The sequence below is a fragment of the Zerene cesonia genome, chromosome 7 (genome assembly GCF_012273895.1).
Source record: "Zerene cesonia ecotype Mississippi chromosome 7, Zerene_cesonia_1.1, whole genome shotgun sequence".
Lineage (NCBI taxonomy): Eukaryota > Metazoa > Arthropoda > Insecta > Lepidoptera > Pieridae > Zerene > Zerene cesonia.
The window spans coordinates 6,091,984-6,111,707 of NC_052108.1; the positions used below are offsets into that span (position 1 = coordinate 6,091,984).

Here is a 19,724-nt window from a genome sequence, read left to right on the forward strand (position 1 = left end):
TTACGCGTTAAGCATTGTACCAAGGAAGCGGTGGACATATTGTACATTTCGACACTGAATATGTTATTCAAATTTATGCCGCTGGTAATGAAACATTATTCCGAAAACTATCATAAAATCAATCAAACAGCGCATGCTCGACCAAATAATCATTATGTACGCTTGGAAATTCATGTTGAAATCAAATATTAAAATCGAATAGATAAGATTGATTATACAGTTGCACAAAACAATAACTCAATCCATATTTTATTTGTACAATGTACCTGTAAGTATAGATACCCATTCTAAGATTTCGTATCGTTCGACTGTAGCAACTGATTGTTTGATTAATCGTGAAATTAACTAATAAGTGTAATTGTTTCTCATTTAAACAAGACAGCATGCAGTTCAACGTCTTTGACCCAATTGCAGATGCTACCAAGATCAAGTATTCAATAATAATATTTATCCAATTTGTATCAATTGTTTGCGACGAGATAGACAATGTTAGAATGATGCAATTAAAACTGACGGATGGTATTTTTTAAAGCACTACCTTTTACCCGTGGTTTCACCAAAGTAGTTCTCTAGCTCTGGATCTAATGAACTGATTTTGTAAGTTTTTTTCCAATAGATAGCGACATTATCTGTGTGTGTCGTAGGCTATATTTTTTATTACTAGGTCAACCCGGGGCGAGCAGCTAGTATTAGTATGTACATATTCACTAGTTTTTGCATGTGGCTACGCTCGCCTTCGAATTGTAAATCTACAACATTCTCGAATCCAAGACACAAATATTTCATTAAAATCAATCCAGCCGATAAGGATAAGTTCAGTGACAGACTCATGCACAATTATTAATAAAGTTACCACAACATATATGTTACAACAATAAATAATAATTCTTCTATGACTTCTATACGCATAGGTTGATGATATGTTTCATTATTAATCATTTTTCTCAACAAAATTTAACAAATCAAATTTTCAAAACTGGAAAAATTTAAATGTGAGATACCAGCTTTCAAATAAAAAAGAATCATCAAAATCGATTCACCTGTTCAAATGTTCTGAAGTAACCTAACCTAACTCTTCCTAATTTTGAAGAGTCTTGAAAACAATATATTTAAAAGTCTTTATTATTCGAAAATTCCAGAAGTGTGATTGAGTAAGTATGAAAACAATTATATTTTTGTTAACCATAATAACAAAAAATATCCTTTGTTTACATTACTCACATACAGAGTCATTGAACATCTTGTAGGTAAACAAATATTTAAATATACAAACTTATTAATATTATTTTGTCACTGGTCGGTAATAAATATTGTTTGAAATCGGTTGAAAAAAAAACTGTGTCAAGGTGACCAATTTAAATTTTTATCATAACCTTTCTTTTTGATTGTTTGAATATATGACATTGAAGATGTGGATTTTATTGTGATTAAATGCCCACACAATTGCATTAGTTCAAATCTGAATTTATAAATTTGCTAGCTGTTGCCCGCGACTTCGTCTGCGTGTTCTTTACAAAAATGAAGATTTACAGTTCATCCCCCGTATGTGATAGCGTGATAATATGTAGCCTATATTTTGACACGACCTATTAGTAATATTCATGCAAAATTGAAGTAAAATTTGAGTACTTTGTGGGTTTAGCCCGGACATACGTATAGACAAACAGACGAAAATTCTAAAAACTATATTTTTGGCTTCAATATTGATTGTAGATCACTCCCCAAGTATTCTTTAAAAAACATATTCAATGTACAGTTTTGCCTTTCCTACGATTTTATTATACGTATAGATCACAATATAATTTATTTGTTTTCTTTGTATGTATCACCGTAACATAATGATTATTTGTAATCTGACAAAAAATCGTTTATTCGTATGTATAATTTTACGCATTTTTTTGTATATTACAATCAATGTCATCAATGAGGATGATGTTATCAATGTGAAACCTAAAATATGAAATAGGCATTCGGTCTGGGTTAAGCTAGGTTCGTTTCAAAGTTACACAGATTTTAGAGCCTCGAGAAGTCTCGACTCCTCGTGACCTGCATCTGATCATCATCACCTGTTTGGGAAAAGTCAATTATCGGCATATTACGTAACTGTTCGCATTATAGTATACCCAAAGATGATGCTTGAAATTGTATACAAATGTGAGTCCGCAAGGATCACAATTATTTACTACTTTGCAATCTCGCGAATTAGATAATCTAACCGTTTTTAGAATCGTACGGCGACATATATTACATAAAACGAAGCACAATATATTATACAAGATATTATAGTAATAATCCATTATCTATTACATCGTTTTAAGACTGCCACAGATATCTGCATGAGATTATCTCTGTACATAAATCACATATGACCTCGTTATATTTTGTAATTATGTCGAAGAAAATTGCAGACGATTTTTCACTGTATCGGACTAATGTCATTTTAATGATATGTACATGAAGCATTTTCCGTTTTGCAATTTATAGAAAATTAGTTCCCACGATGTTACGTAGATTTTTGTTTACACTCATTTATGGAAATAGATTTGTTTTGATAGAATTTAACTATTTCGCACAAGTACAGATGTACTAGTAGTCTAGACGTACGGGAATATTTCTGTCCACATGCGCAAGCGCCCTTCACTATAGTGGCTCAACGAAACACAGTGGTGCTTTATTTGTAAGGAATCCGATATAACCTACGCCCCCTTTCTCCGCTATAAAAGAATGGTGAGATATTCTTCATATGTACACGTCTTCATCTGGAATGGAATTTCAGAACTGTTTAAATACATAAATTTAAGTACGATTTGGAATTCAGATAAATTGAGTTTCTACGAGTATCTCTACAAACCATATCATTACTATAACCAGGCTTTACAAATAAAATAAAAGCATAAGCTAAGACTAGTTATGTTAAATAAAGGTTTGGTATAATTTAGCAATATATTAACTACAAATATACAGAGTGTAATTTCGCTTTTGAGGAAGCGCACTCCATCTTGGCCCACATCACGCTAAATTAAGCGACAAAAAATCTAAACAGGAAGATTACAGAAAAGAAATGTAATCGCTCATATTGAATATGACAATATGTAGATAATTACTTGAATCACACTATCAATGTGTCGGTTACTTAATATAACATAACTTTCATTGTCATTCAGAAGTAAGAACGTTATCTAGGGTCACTGTCCGCAAATCAATGTATTGATTTATAAACTTTACAACATCTTGGAAAATCGTTAATTTTTCTTTACTTTTTTTGTTTTTAATTAATAGATTTTCATTGGTATTCAATGTTATAAATTAAGAAACAAAAACATAACAATTAGGACGGATTATTGACACTATATCAAGCTTAAACTAGCCTATGAATGGCTAAGCAAAGCTATTCCAAAGATGCGTATAGTATTTTATGTTACCTGTAGCTATGCTAAGCATTAACTTCGCCATGTTTTTGCGTATACTCAATAAAAATTGTATATCACGTTTGTTTATAAAATACTTGCAATATGTAATAAAGTTATTCTTTGATTATGCCAGTCGTTACAATACATATTATTATTATATTACACTGTCCTGTGCAGTATACCTATAATTATTCTCACATTTATAGCTTAAGAATAATATATTAGAAATCACGTCAACGCCTTCAAGTAATAATTTCATTCGAATTACCTCACAATTGTGCATTGATTTATAATATATTGTAATTATTATACCTACTTCTATTATAATAAAATTGCTTTGTTAAGTACTACGCACATACTATTTTAATATGTATAATGTATATGTGAATACGTTTCTCTTTAAGCTGTTATGAAGAAACGTTGACAAAATTGCCAAAGTAAATTTGGTACAAAATGATATTAATTATAGATCGGTTGAATACAGTCTGCGTTATATACAAGATCTTTCAGGAGAAGGGTCCTAAAAAAGGAAGTACTTAAAAAGTTTGCATCAAAACAATGAAAAACTTAAAGGCTATTTAACCTTCATGAAAGTTCACGTCAGAACGTATGTCGGGTCAGCCAGCTTAAGGCTAGGGCCGCACTATTAAATCGCCGCGAATTTTAACCGTAAAAGCTTATGAATACATGAAACCAAGAAAGCGGCCGCACTCATTTTATAACCGCGACTTCTAACGAAATGACCAGCTGGTAAGGAATTTGTTTACAAGACGGCATATAGTCATAGTCTTAGTTTTAACCATAGTATTATGTGACCGTAGTGTGTAGGTCTCCAATGGTTTTGCGGTTTAGTGGTTTACCGTTTTGCGGGAAAAAATCGTAATGCGGCCTTAGCCTTAATATGGTAATAGGTTATTATTGTTCATGGCATTGTTTTCCTATAAAACTTTTCATGTCTCGGAGAATTTAGTACAGAAACTTTAAGCAAAAGGAAACACGGCATGGCGCAGAAGCAGTTTACATTCTGTCATTGATCGATGCTAGTTTATTGCTCGGTTATGACATATCATTCATTCGTACTGGGTCTATTGGTTATTGTTGCAAACATTTTAATATAAGAGTATATTTTAAACCATTTAATATATGTGTATAGCTTTTACCATATTCGCCGAGGACTTCAAAAAGAAATATCTCTTTGCGTCTTAGTATATCAGCGAATGCAGCGATTAAAGATTCAAAAACCATCAGCTCTCGACTCGATAGGCGTGCTTGGGACGTTTACGTAATATCCTGTAATTACGATAAGTATTGATTACTAATTAATATGTGATTTATCGCGATGTTTCCACCATTGTTTCTCAGGTAGAAAGTAGAAATACAACTGTTATATACGTTATTGTTTACATTTGCAATGTAATTCACATACCTACGTAGGTACATAATTATAAGTATATAATGAAAGATTTATTTTCGGTTCTAAAAAACGTCTCACTAAAAAAGAAAGTATTTCTTACTTTCTTGCTTTCAATGCACATGCTATCTGAATTTTAGATGTTTTCCATATCTGTTTAGGCTTATCATCGAGAAAGCTTTTAATAGGAATTATGCTTTATTATAATAAATATAACGCACATTTTCAGATCAGCATATTCTACGGCTTGTATTAGTAAAAACAATGTCAAAGCTATATTTTCAAACATTTACACATGTTTTGGTGGTTAATTATTTCATCTTGTCTAATGATTTAAATTCGATTTATCTCGAGGTTAGAATAAAAAATTGATGATAATTTGCTCAATTACAAATATAGCGTTCTGACATGTTCTTTTTGTGCTTTTAAAATTTTATATATAAACTTAACATTTCATTTATCATTACAGCGGCTACACAAAATAAAGTAAATTTTTAATCGAAGGTTGATTACTTAAAATCTAAATTTATTTAAAATTCACCTGGTACTTTTAACTATAAAATAATAAATATTAGTTTAAAAAAAACTAAAAAACACGCTTTAACAAAAATCATATTTTGCAAATTAAAAAATGGAATAATTTTATCAAATTAGTGTATTGTCATCGGTCCTCAATAAATCTACAAAGTTTGAACGAAATCTGGCCGTTTAAAGTGGGTCAAAATCGCGCCCAAAGAAGTCGGTTACAAACAAACATACAAACAAACATACAGGTGAAGCTAATAAAAAGCGTGTAAAAACAAAAGAACTCGTAAGTTATTACACTTTATTACTATTGCAGATCTTTTTGTTATTACAAATTTTATTTTCCTTTTTTAGCTAGATTTAAATAGACAATATATTTCATTAAGATTAAGGGTATATAATTCTTCACTTCTACGTATATTGTATAAATATTTTTGATGATTTTTAGTTTTAAATAGTTATTATTAGTATTACTTTATGTGTCAACACATTTTGTTACAAAAACGCCTATAATAATTTATTTAGATATTTCTATGAATAATCTCATGACTGCTATAAAGCTTAATAAAAAATGGTACTTATCTCCTATAACTTATCTACGACCTACGTGTTATATTATTCTCGTATAATTAATTAAATAACAACCGCTATGCAAATTATTTTACACGTGCTAACAAATTTGTCCAGTTTAAAATAAACATTCTTTTAATATTAATAATGACGATTGTAAAATTAAGTCCCGTATCTCCAATTCCTTTTACTATACTAATAATGTAAAGCTGAGAAGTGTAAATCTATTTGTGTGAATGCGCTAAACTCAGACTTGAAGCATGCGGGGGAAGTTATATTTCACGTAGCTTTCTTTTATATTAAAAACGAGTTATATATAAAATTTTCACAGAATGTTTTTTTTATATTCTATTTCTCAATTGACTTCAATAAAAAAGGAGGTTTTTAATTCGACTATATTTATTTGTTTTTGTGTCACAACTTTTTACTGGGTGAACCTATAGTTATTGCAATTTGAAGGCTTAAACAGCTTTTTGATAAAAATTATTATTACTGTTGTTAAAATAAAACAAAATTAGACATCAATTTATATTGTACTGTACATAATTATTTACAACTAAGTTTACAATTTTCTTTACAGGCGTACGTAATCGCTGACGGTCTCTGTATCTACCAAGGTGACACGGACGCCATGGTCCCTCATCTTTCAACCCTGGGTTTGGTATGCCCAAGACATCACAATCCAGCAGATTACAGTAAGAATATTTTTAATTTTTTTACATAAATTCTTTTTTTGAACAGATTTGATTTAATTATTAAAATGCTTATTGAGATCAATTCTTGTTTATTTAGGTTGATATGTTTTTCCGAACAAATAGTTGATATTGTGACGTAACGTATATTTGCAGTAGTATCAGTATTTACGATAGAATAAATGAATATATTTGGGTCAGATTTCAGGGAATTATGATTATGGTTGGAACAATGAATCAAACTCTATTTTAAGGATTTTAACATTGCCTAAATGGTTGCCTATTATATAAAAATTACCGGAAATATTTATAAATTTCTATAAAGCATAATATTAATTAATTATCAACTATTTCAGTAATTGAATTAACGGAACATCAGCAGTACATAAAAGTGTTATCAGAAGAAATACTCAACGGAACACTGTACAAGTCGGCTAAAATCGACAGTACTAGTCATGAACCTGTCAATAACATGCAATTGAAGATCTGCTATCAGGCTGATGATAATTTAATGGAGACAGAATTAGTAGTGTCCAATGAAAAGTGCACATATAAAATGAAAGAATACACAGCTGTAGCAGTTAGTGCTTCATCTACAACATTGGCTAGTAAAATGTCAAGGGAAGATTCGTCAATAGCGTGGATGAAAATGCAGAAGACAGAGGCAAAAGGCTACCCTACGACGTATTTCGAGCAGTTCACGATACTTCTTAGTAGAATGTTACTGCAAATATCAAGAAATCGACAAGGTAGCTATATGAATTTCAGACTATAACTCTTTTTTTATAATTTGCAAACGACGTTCTTAAAACGAAGCAGGTTCTCAATTTGTCTGTATTTTTTTCGCTTTTGTTAATCTATAACTTTGACGATTTTTAACTGACTGACGTGACTCTTGGAGTTGGATAAGAAAATGTTGCAATTTGGACCCATTTATAATTTGGAGCGGTATCTCCCTCCCAAGAATAGTCGGTGACTTTTGGTCGGTGACTTATGGTAGAAAAATATTTGCTGCAGCTGTAACTGAACAAGACAATAAAAATACTTATTACCCTTATGTCTACCAAGTGCGCCAAACGCACTTGGTCTTTTTTTTCGTGTAAATTAATTACATAATGACATTCAACAATGATCCGAAGTTATTGATTTTACCTAATTTGTTGTTTAGACCTTTGGTCGTGTTATGTAAGAATATGAATTCTGTTTAAAGGTTTTTTTTGTACAACTTATAAATACACTTGAAAAGTACCGTTGTAATAATTAACAATTATATGCAAATGGGTACTCATTGAAGATGTTAAGCATTGACATATTTATAGTTACGCTGTTATGTATCTATTAGGTAACTGGTGGCTACCGGCTCTCATATTTATTTATTTCTGATGAAGTTATATTATGTTTATGTTATTTCATGGCATTGGTGTGAATGAGTCGTGTTTTTAAATACTTATATGGTTGTATTGTTAAATATTATTGTACTGGCGTGCGTGGACGGAAGTCCAACTTCAGTGCTGAATTACTTGCACTTGTTGTGTGTTACGTTATAATGGACATTACGGTAGAGAAATGTTTGCGAGAAAAGGTTGTTTTGTGACATACCATATTGTGAAATAAATCGAGAATTCACAACGTTCAGTCCAGTCAGCCAGCAGTTGATATTTTCATCACCACCGCCACTGTTCAAAATGTTTATTATTTTTCAACTGACTCCGATTTTGTAGTCTTTGTTACCTCATAATTTATTTGTGAGTGAAGCGATTTTGACGACCCCTTTTTTTACTTGAAAGCTGGTGCCTCACGTGTGGTTCCATTTAAATTCGGGCTAGTTCTGATTATTTGAAGGCAGTTGAGTTTTTTGTTAATAATTATTTAATAAAAATATATACATGTATTTATTAGTTATCTATAGTTTTAAGCAAAATACGGAATTGCTACATTCCTAAAATATTTTTTATTAAACGTATTAAAATTAAATTTTATAAAAACATACAATCTAAATATAACCTGTATTCATTTTAATTTTCGAAGCTAGATTTTTAAAAGTAAAATATGTATATTTAAATTCTATTTATTTTCATAAATTAAAGAAATCGTTTTTACATAAAAATATGTCTAATGTATGTATAAATTATAAATAAATTAACGAGGACATCGATGATTAGACTTTTATCGACAATTATATAAGTCATTTTAAATATTAAAACGCAAATGTTATAATAAGTTGTGATACTCATGTATAAAATGACAGAATACTGTCGTTATTATAACCGACTGTGTCAAAATGGTTTGTTTTTTTCTGTATTTACATATTTCACTTTTTGGAAAGTACATAAGTGTGTCTGGTCACTTTAATAAATATGAGCTTCAGGGATCTTATTATATTTATGTGTTTTTAATGGTGAGTCGGTACTATTTTAATTTTTTTAAACACTATCGAGAAGGGTATCAAACAAATGTATTTAAAACGGCGATAAAAAATTACAACGTTTTACATAGCTCATAACAAATGCCATGTGATACCATATTCAATGTTATACAAAATTTAGAACATATTTGCACAGATAACATATATTTGATTAAGATTGGGAGTGCAATTTCTAATTTGAAATATTGATACAGCAAGGCCCAAAGCCAATCTATTAATGTGAAATTAATATGTAGGGAAGTACTATATACCTTTCATAGAAGGGAAGTGAGGTTTGCATTAGAACGTAGGAAGTCTTTAATTAGATTTTCTGTAAACATAGCTTGTATCGTTTCTCCTATTAGTGAAAGTATACAATACTTCCTCTTAGAAAGTATCTGGAACTTAATAACAGGAACTATTTAAGGTCAAATTGTTAACTCAGTGTAGTTAATTCTTAAGATGACGTTTAAACGCCCATTACGTTTGTTTGTAGCTTGTAAATTATAAAAATTAAATTTTATCAATGAAATCTCTGAAACATGCGTATCTATTGATGTATAGAACAGCTTGGGTTAATTGGTTAATTTATATGTAGAACCCGGCGAACTCCGATTCGCCACCAGATGGCTGTATGTGAAAAATGATTTTCCCGCTTTTCTGTTGAAATTTTTCCTAAATATTCTTTGTTATATAAACCTCACAAAGCCCGAGACCTTTCGAACGAATGCAAAACCGTGGAAATCGGTTCATGCGTTCTGGAGTTATAGCGTTAGGAAGGAAAACCCGACTTTTTTATATAGTAAAAACCCCCGTAACACATCTTTAATGTATGTTTCTTCGCCTCGTCATTCGCAGATTTATTGGACGAAACATTCGTATTCGAGTGTCGACTGTTCACACATTTTATATCTTTCTTTTGATCACGTCCGAAAAACTGATCTTATCATGAATACATGAATCAAAAGGGAATAAGGGAGTGCACACATACATGTTCGTTATTTGCTTCGCTTATCGCCTCGCTATTCGATTATATACTGTATTGTGTAAATACACCATTACACAATTCTCGGTCTCGTATTGCAACAAAAACATTGCTTATTAGCATACTACTCAACTATTGTGTTTCATGTTGCTATTGTTATATTATCGATATAATAAGTAAAATTAATTTACATACGTAACTGCGATGTTTCTTATATGGATGTTTAATTAGATTGCAAGATCGATTACTCAAGATTTAATTCTTTTTAAATGATAGCCTCATGTTGATAACTCATGCTTGGATATTGGATACCTTTAATGCAATGGCGTTAAAAGTATTTTGATGTTAAACAATGCAGTTCCGTTGTAGGACATTAAAATACTTTTGTAATGTAACAATCATGATGCATTATTGTTCAAAATATACGTAAACAGCGAATCTAAGTTAGTTTAAAAGATGTTCGTATAGCTAACCAAATATAGGTTCTAAATCAAGACCAGCAATAAAAAGATGAAGATATAGACTTAAATTTTTATTTTCACTTTATGTGCAAAAATAACCGTGTTATTGTTGTAAAATGTGTAAGAAGCCGGGATAGACACATAGGTAGTTAGGTTAATCAAAAAAATTTCTAATTAAGTTATAATTGCCATTAATTGTTCCTTGGTGTGAAGTATATATTTATTACAAATTAAGAAAACAAGATTTGATGCGTATAAGATATTTATATTCGGTATTTAAAATAATATTGCAAAATATATAAAACTAATTCTTCGCACATTCTTTAACCACCATATCAATCTTAAACCACCGGGAAACACACTTAATATATCTAATACTATACCTATTAGCTATTACCAGTAGAGCTCTCAACGAATAACATAACCTATATTATTCATTGAGGTGTCTAAGTATTAGAAATGACAATGTTAGAGCCGAGACAATTATAAAATATATATGAAACTAACAATAAGTATGTACATTTTCAGCACTATGGATCCAAAGTATACACCACATCGGCTGCGCGATCCTTGTGGGCGTGTGCTTCTTCAACATGGCAAACGACGGCACCCAAATGTTCAACCATTTGAAGATGTGCGTCGGTTTAGTTATATTCTTCGTGTACACACAAATCATGGTCCCTGTGCTTGTGTGTAAGTATTTTATGACTTCCAGGATATCGATATAACTTTGTTAAAAAGAAGGTACCTACTAATCTATAATCAAAGGACCTGCTCCTAATTTTGTTTTAGCTAGTAAATCGGGGTATTTTTTTAACTTTTTTATTATACTTTATTATACTTATTATAATTTATTATACTTTTTTATTAATTTATAGTGTTAACTATGTTTTTTTACAATTTTATTTGATACAATAAAATGTAATCTACAACTGATGTGGAAAGTGGAGATAGATAATTATATTTTTACGTAGAAGTATATGATAGTATCTGTAATCATAATCACAACTAAAGCTTTTAATAAGGACTTAACGACTGCTCTAATTCTATTTATAACTAATAATTAATTGATTTATTGATGGCGTAATAGCATTTCAAGTGTCTATAAATACTAATTAGTGATGAAGTGAGTCCTGCATAAACATAACTTTTTTAGAATTAAAAAAACCAACGTTATATTTCATAAAATATACTTAATTACGACGATAACTAAAGAAAAGGAAGAGTTTTAAAGAAAATAATTATTGCTCGTAAACGTAGTTTTCCCGGTATCATTCTAGCATAAAGTATTTTCTACAAAAATAATTTTGCGCTTAAGTCATATTGACTAATGTTATACCTTGCTGATAAAAGAATCAGATTCTTTATACACAAGCGGGTATTTTTAAATTTAAACATACCCGCTTATTCGGTAATGAGTATTAAGTATTATTTAATATGAGTTTAACTTTTCCTACAATTAACGTATACACTTTGAATTCCAGATCCCCAAGAAGTGAAACTAGTGAAGAAGGAACATTTCAACGGCTGGTACAACCTGGTGCCGTACTACGCAGCACTGACAGTATCGAAGCTACCCGTACAAGTGTCGCTGAATGTGATATTTTGCAGTATTGTCTACTTCATGGTGGGAGTGCCGTATGCGCACGACAGATATCTGACGTTCTGCCTGACTGGGAATATTGTGTCTTTGGTGTCTGAGGGCGTGGGGATGGCTATCGGGTCGGTGTTTAGTGTGAGGGTAAGTTGGAACGATTTTTTTTTCATATTAGTGAGGCCCATATCCTTTTCCTTACCCCTCGCAGTCCATTCCTTTATTCCTCTCGCCAATCCTTTAATCCCTTCCCAATTTAAAGTCGGCAATCCATTTGTAGAGCCATAAGGTCTGTAATGGATCTTACGCCTCTCCAAATGTTCATGGGCGGTGGTAGCGCTTACCATTAGGCGTCCCACCAGCTCCATTGCCGACTGTGACATAAAAAAAAAAATACAATATATGATGGATAAGTTAGATAATAGTATGTTGCTCTCCGCACACAGTTTCGCCCGCCTATTGAAGAAAACGATACGTAATGTAATCAATCAATAAATAACTTTCTTTATTGTGCATCTTTACAAAACCGGAGTCCTACATAGTTCTTGTCCCTTCGGAATTCCGGCTCAAAACTTCTATGACTTTTTCGGGTCTCGAACTGACTCTGTACCAAATTTGATCCAATTTGGCAGTGGTTTAGTGGTGGAGAAACCGAGAGACGGAACTACTTTCATATTTAAAATATTAGCAGGGTTCAACCATTTTATTGAATTAATCTTTATACAATAAAGCGAAGAAAGACTAAAAATAACTAAAATCTAAAGTACCTACTAATATATTAGTTAACATATTATTATTACGTATTAAATGGGAATTTACACTTAACATGCATACATTACACTTATAGTCTGCACAATTTTCTAAACATATATAAATACAGTCAGTTCAAGACTTAAAGTTTAGCCCACCACCATTTCTCTTAAAAGCTCTAGCATCAGACGTATAATAATACATTTTAAGAGTCATTTAATCCTATACCACATTTGTACACGTTTACAGAACGGATGCGCAATCGGCCCAGCCGCCATTGCACCGTTCCTCGGCCTCGCCATCTACGGTTTCGACTTCGCCCACCGCATCCCACTTCTGATGAACATCATCATGAAGACTTCCTTCATCCGCTGCGGCGTCGTTGCTATGGTCCTCACTATTTTCGGCTTCGGAAGACAACCGCTAGATTGCAGCGATGTTTACTGCCACTTTGCGAAACCAGATGTCCTCTTAAAATATCTCGACATTGAAAACAACTCGGTCTGGTTCGAAATCCTCATAATGGTGGTCATCATGCTCTCCGTCAGGTTTCTCTGCTTCATGGGATTAAGATGGCGGTTCGCGACATGATCGCCGAATTAATGACAATCTTTGACAGAGACAAGACGTTTAATTCAATGTGATATTCAATATTCCCATGGTACTGCTAGTACAATGATATGTGATAACGTTATTTGCAAATAATTTATAGTTACGTCGTGATCAGATGCATTTTTTCAAACAGGAATTTGTGTAACCAAAGAAATCCTGTGTGTAGGCGTGATGACTGATTTGTAGTATAGACATTGATATAAGCCATTTTTCTAGTTAAGGACGCGTTCTTAAACAGACAGGTAGCGAAACAGCCCACACAATTGTGAAAACTGGACTTTTTTTAAGAACTTTTTAGGCAATGCGTCAAAGTTACAAATAACCTAATACCACACGTTAAATCACATTAATCAAATAATTTTCAGATTTTTCAGAGATTTTTTAAGATATATACGTGAATGTTTTTCCTGCCTTGAGCTTGCCTGGGGTTTTTTAAAGAAAAAAATTGTGGAAATATTAGCAGGAAAATGATTCTGAATTAAGTAAATGTAGGATTTTTCCCGCTATAGAAGGTAAACAATAATCAGTAATATCTCTAATCGGTAATTATCAGAATAGTAATCTTTATATGGCAATTATTCGTTTTGTTTGATATAGTTTAATTCGATCACAAAACGTAAAGATAGCTTAATTTAGTCGAATTTGAGAACCTGTCCTTAAATTAACCAAATATTGTGTATTTGGTTAAGATTACTTGATATGTGGCTTTATATCTCTCCATGAAATAATGTAATACGTATAAGTTCAGGTGGAACTTTGTCAAATGCGAGATTAATGAATCTTCAAGTTATGCGTGAAGTAAGTTGCTGATAGACAAGTGACTAACTTCACGCATGATTTGCGAAAGAATGCTATGAATGGTTCGAGTAAAAAGAGCGCGAAAATTAAAAAAAAACTAGATTTTAAAATAGTTCTATTGAACCACGCGTTTTTTAAAGCCTCATCTGAACCTATTATACAATATTTGTGTTCTCGTACTTGCCCAGTGTTGAAATTGCGTTTTGTGTACTTACTTAATTTATTAGTAAATATAATAAAACATTACTATAGGTATCTATGATCTTGTTCGTTCGCTAATGGCGTCTTCGCAAACTAGTTCATTATTTTAAATGATTAAAGCACATAATGGAATAATATGCAGTATTCTATTCTCTGTGACTCTTATAAAAGCTGGCGAAGGAAGTTCAAAAAAACTTAACTAAAAATTTTAAATGATTCTTTATAACTGGCACTAAATCTGCAGAGACAGTCAGAAATTGGTGTAACTTAGTACAAATTCCATAATATTTATATTGTTTGTTATGCTAGAGAGTTCAGTGTGATAATATGTATCAGAAATTGAATGGGGTAGAAACTTTTACAAAAAATTTAAATTGCATTGCCAACATTTCATTTAAAATATTGACACAACTTTATCACAAATTTAAAGATTGAGAAACAATTGAAAACTCTAGAAATAGTACTAAAATAAAGAAATTGGTTGAAAACTATTGTAATCCGTAATTTATAAAGGAATTAAAAAAAAGTAACATTAAAATGAAAATATTATGGCAAAGAATATTGCTATTGAAATATCTCTAATTTCAAACATAAATTTCTCTTCAAACTACCAGTTGAGCTGCATAGCTGTATATTATAGATATTTATTTGTAGATATAATAAGTGTAAATAATTATATTAAGGCATTTTTAATGGGAGAGTGATATTATATACATTTAGTGTAAGTATTTTATGTAATGCAGTATAGTGTAGTTATGAAATTTATTACAGGTATGTAGGAACTTTTTACTTTTTTAATAAAGGAAAAAATACTAACTTACAATATGTGTATTTTTTTACCACTTATTTACAAATATTCCATAGTACATTTTGATGTAATATTTAATTATGTTTTATTTATTTCTTGCCAGTGCCTTTATCTCTGCGTTTTTTAATATGTTTCTTCGTTTTTGTTTTACGTTTCTCCGCTTTTTCTTCTTTGACAGCCTTCTTTCTCGCCTTTTTGCTGTTCGGAGATTCGTCCCGGGGACGGGCCGAATTTTTGAATTTTGTTTCTGAAAAGCAATAAAAGTGACAATTTCATATTGATAAACTTTTTATTAAATACCTTTCTATTTTTTTTTCAAAATTAATAAAAGTTACATTAATATATGTATAATATATTGCTACAAATAACCAAATATTTTGATCATTCTTCCAGTCTACTAGTTAACAACAAAATTTTAGATTTCCAACAAACCTGACTTCCTTTCCTAGTTATATTCTGAGCTATAAGTAATATGAAAAAACTAATCTTTCTGGCTTGACTTGTGAGTTTTATCCACAATGACAATGAAGATGGTATAGCTGGGCACCAATCATAGATAGATAGATAGATAGAATAAAAATTGTAAATTCAAATAATAAATATCTGTTGCCTATTTCTAAAATCACATGTTCACTGTAAAATTTTTGGAATAATGACACACACAATGAGAGCAAAATGTCAGAAATTATACATAATAATTGTAAGTATAACATAATAAAATACTATAAACAGTCACAAGGGACTTAGTTAAGTTGGCTTAGTTTTTGCTATATAGTCTTAGCTTATTATTAGTTTAGAGTTTTGTAACAACTTTCTGCCTGTGCAATAATTTAAAATTTTACTTGAGAATACCATGTTAAAAACTTGAAAACCGAGGGATCCGCACTTGGTTCCCTCAGTTTGATTGAGGGGTCAAAAATCTTAAAATATAAGTCACATAGTATGGGTATGTTCCCTAAGTGTATAATTAAAAAGAAGAATCTTACTTCCATCTTCATCTTCATCATTTTCAGATTCACTATCAGAACCACTTTCCGATATATCAAGTTCTTGTAAAATTTGCGGTTTATCCACTGTCCCTGTGAGATCCTCATTGAAACCAGCTATTTTTTTGTATATTAAGTCAGCTGTGTCACCTTTCTTAGCTTTTGTTATGTCACGCTCATAGTTTATAACCTAAAAGAATGAGTTAAATAAAGTTACCACATAAATAAAAAATTGTACCAAAAAAAGATTCAAAATATAAAAGTGATGTACAAAACAGTCATAAGTATTATTATACAATTATACAATTAGGTGGATTCTCAAGAATAGAGTAGAAGAAACAAGACAAATCACTTAACCTTCATTTTTAATTCATCATAAAAAAGTATTGCAACTTTTTTATTATAATATCTAGGAAAGAAAATGCACATTGATAGTAAGATAGTCTGTGGAACAAGTTACATATTATTATATATTAGTATTTAATATAAAATAGAAAATCTCACCTCAGTCAATCTTTTGGGAATGTAAACATTTTTGAATGCTTCTTCTTCAATCTGCTCTTGTGCACTCATTTCATCAAAGTTCCTTGATGCTGCCTTTTCCGATAACTTCTCAAGACATTCCTCTAGATTGCTTTCATTAATTGATGCATCAGTGATGAAATCAAACAGCTCTTTTACTGTCAATGTAGCTACACCTCTCTTTCTGAAGAAGTCAGATATATTAGTACAATCCTTTCTCAAAAACTCAAAAGCATGCGGGTGGTCATGTTCTACAGACTGTGAGACATCTATCGTAACTATATTTCCGTTATGGTACAATAGATTATATTCAGATAAATCTGCATGTACTAATTTACAAATGTTGAACATTTTCCACATCATAGTGATACAATCTCTGTATAATGATCGAGCTACAGTTTGAGATATTTCAACATCTTTCAATTTCGGTGATGGCCATCCTTGCTCACCCATGAAAGTCATCACAAGCACATGACTTCTTAGTATTATAGGTTCGGGAACATTTAAGTTAGCGTTGAACAATCTTACAAGGTTTCTCATTTCCTTTTCAGCCCATGTTTTCACCATTTTTCTGGGGTTTGATCTACAGTATCCATTTCGAAACCTATATTCTCCAGATACATACTTGTCTCTGTCTTTAAAAATCAAAATTGATGTTTTAAATATCTTTACAGCAAAATCTCTACCGTCTTTTGATGTAGCGTGATATACATTCGCTTCCTTCCCTGTAGATATGCATCCATTGATTTCATTTATGATTCCTCTATTGAGGAGTTTAAATAGAATCATTTTAGTACGGGGATCCATAACCTGCTCAGCAGTAGCCCTGTCATGTTTATCTTTAATCCTAATTCTTTCATTATCAAATTTACGATCATTGAGCTCTATAAACTTTTGAGTATTTTCGTTCATAGACGGTTCATACTTATCGACGTTAATACGATTAATATACTTCTTAAAAAGCTTTTCACTAGGTTGATATGACGTTACTTTGTGTGTGGGAGCTTGGGGATTGATATTTTCTTTTTTCTTTGGGCCTTGTGTTTGATCGTCCGAATCATAGAAGTAGTCATCGGAGTCCAGCTCCTCTTCTTCACTGCTTATTTCTTTATAAGTCGGAGTATCTGCAAACTATAAATTGGCTTATGTTTTAACTATTTAGATTAGGAATGTTAAGAGAATCGGAAGTGAAATACTTTAATAGTAATAAATACATTTTGGACAATGTTTTCATATATGGTGTTTAATTAAATTTCTGAAAAAAAAAATACTAACCCGCACTGACTTAACCTTTGTAGATATATCTTCTTCATAATCACTGAATTGGCCATCAGACATTTTTGATAACTAATTAATATTCGTTCATAAATATAAAATACGTCTGTGAAATAATGTATGTATTAAAAAACTTTAAGTATTACCATGGGGCATTCAACAATCCACATTCCACATGTATCTATTTATATTTTTTGACAATTTAATATTTGACAGTACCTAACATGTGACAAGTGACATATTACATTATTGCCAGAATACATAAAAAATAAATTAAAAAAATTGTAATAGATAGGATGTTTGCAGAGAAAAAGCATTCAAATTCCTTGAAGTGTAGTTCCAACTTAAAACGACGCACGGAAGACGACTTATTTTTTATTTATTATATTGGCATAAAATCCGGTTTTCTACACATTTTTCATTTTTCCTAGTAAGTAATAGCTGTTACTATAATAACATAGTATCTGTTTGTTACAAGTATTTCGAACTTGAAAAAACGAGTTCATACATAAAATAACTGTGATGTATAAAAAAAGACTTTTTCCCGGATACTAATATACCGTATAAAATAAATATTTAATTAAGTAAACTAAAGATGTAAGTACAGTAGGTACTTAAAAATAACAGACATTTTTTATCGTACATTCTTCCTTGTGGTTTTCCTACCATTCTTTTCTACTATATAAAATTTATCTTATATTTGTATTAAATGTATTAAAGTCAGCGTTAATAATATTATACGTTTAAAATGAGAGCTATGAAAATGATACACTCACAAAGAAAACTCAGATGTCGAACATAAAAATTTCTAAATGTCCTTGATAGGTAAATTCAATGACGAAAGCACTTAATTAATTAATTAAATAAATATAGGATATTAGGAGGGGTTCTTGATTGAGGAATCAAGCAATTCAATGTCAATTGTTCAAATCGCAATGTCAGTAATAACTCCTTTGCCTTTTTACGTCGTATTTTTTATTTGATCAAACCATAGGATTAAAAAAATATATGAATTGTGTCTATTTTGTAGATTTCCTTTAAAAAAATTAGCTGTTTTATTTTTTATTTTTCTTAGTATTTTTTTTAGCATTCCCGTTTCACTTGTCACGTCTTCATATATACTACATTTTTTTTGTTATTAAACATATTGTATATCTTTTATTTGCCTTATTTCATTAAATTGATGGCAGTCTATGAATTAATCGAACGGGAAAATTTTTATCTCATGATCTGATTCCAAGTAAATATTTTCAAAGGGGAGATCCCACACTTAATGATTTATATCCTTATAATCAAGTAAATATCGACTAATTTTTGTTTGTTTTTAAATGAATATCTCATGCCAGATATACCCACTGAAAAATAAGGTAAATATTACATAGGATACTCACGGTCCCCGGGATGTCATAATATTATTGTGAAGGACAGAAATCCGTCTGCGTTCCCATGCGCTGCTTTAGACATGTCTGCTGTACTACTATACACGTACTTACGTAAACAAACTAAATATACCTATAGTATAATTATGTGATATCAATCATCAATTTATTATTATACTTTCTATTAAAATGTTATTTGTATCATAATATTAAAAGTTGTCGGTCTAAAGTTCTGCTAGTTCTTATGTGTTTGGTGTTAAATGAGCTCTATCGACTAATTAATACCCGAAATATCTTCCTATGTTATACTAGTTGCACGCCTCAGCTCCGCCCGGGTCATT

At 30.9% G+C, this 19,724-nt stretch overlaps 2 protein-coding genes across 3 annotated transcripts in view; one reads left to right on the forward strand and one right to left on the reverse strand.

Annotated features, from left to right (window-relative positions):
* Nucleotides 1–14,929, forward strand: part of LOC119840703 (ATP-binding cassette sub-family G member 1) — a 62,475-nt gene extending 47,546 nt beyond the window's left edge. The window contains exons 6-10 of one of the 2 annotated variants that reach the window (XM_038367412.1): nt 6,497–6,611; nt 6,965–7,357; nt 10,987–11,151; nt 11,943–12,199; nt 13,052–13,393. In XM_038367412.1, the coding sequence (XP_038223340.1) occupies nt 6,497–6,611; nt 6,965–7,357; nt 10,987–11,151; nt 11,943–12,199; nt 13,052–13,393 (1,272 nt within the window). Of the gene's footprint in view, nt 1–6,496; nt 6,612–6,964; nt 7,358–10,986; nt 11,152–11,942; nt 12,200–13,051 lie in introns of both variants that reach the window. The other variant, XM_038367413.1, reaches the window with a different exon arrangement.
* A 365-nt stretch (nt 14,930–15,294) lies between these two features.
* On the reverse strand, nt 15,295–18,217 carry LOC119828315 (serine/threonine-protein kinase RIO1). Its single transcript, XM_038350438.1, has 4 exons — nt 18,005–18,217; nt 16,712–17,860; nt 16,208–16,397; nt 15,295–15,468 (listed from the first exon to the last, which is right to left on the reverse strand). Exons 1-4 carry the CDS (start codon nt 18,065–18,067, stop codon nt 15,311–15,313), a joined length of 1,560 nt encoding a protein of 519 aa, XP_038206366.1. The 5' UTR covers nt 18,068–18,217; the 3' UTR covers nt 15,295–15,310.
* Nucleotides 18,218–19,724: the final 1,507 nt, after the last annotated feature.

Bases quoted from the DNA above. Each gene is read 5' to 3' on its own strand.
- LOC119828315 (XM_038350438.1), bottom strand. From the start codon at position 18,067: ATGTCTGATGGCCAATTCAGTGATTATGAAGAAGATATATCTACAAAG. The intron at 17,861-18,004 runs GTTAGTATTTTT...GCCAATTTATAG, and splicing joins CAAAGGTTAAGTCAGTGCGG to TTTGCAGATACTCCGACTTA. The intron at 16,398-16,711 runs GTGAGATTTTCT...TCATTCTTTTAG, and splicing joins TTCCCAAAAGATTGACTGAG to GTTATAAACTATGAGCGTGA.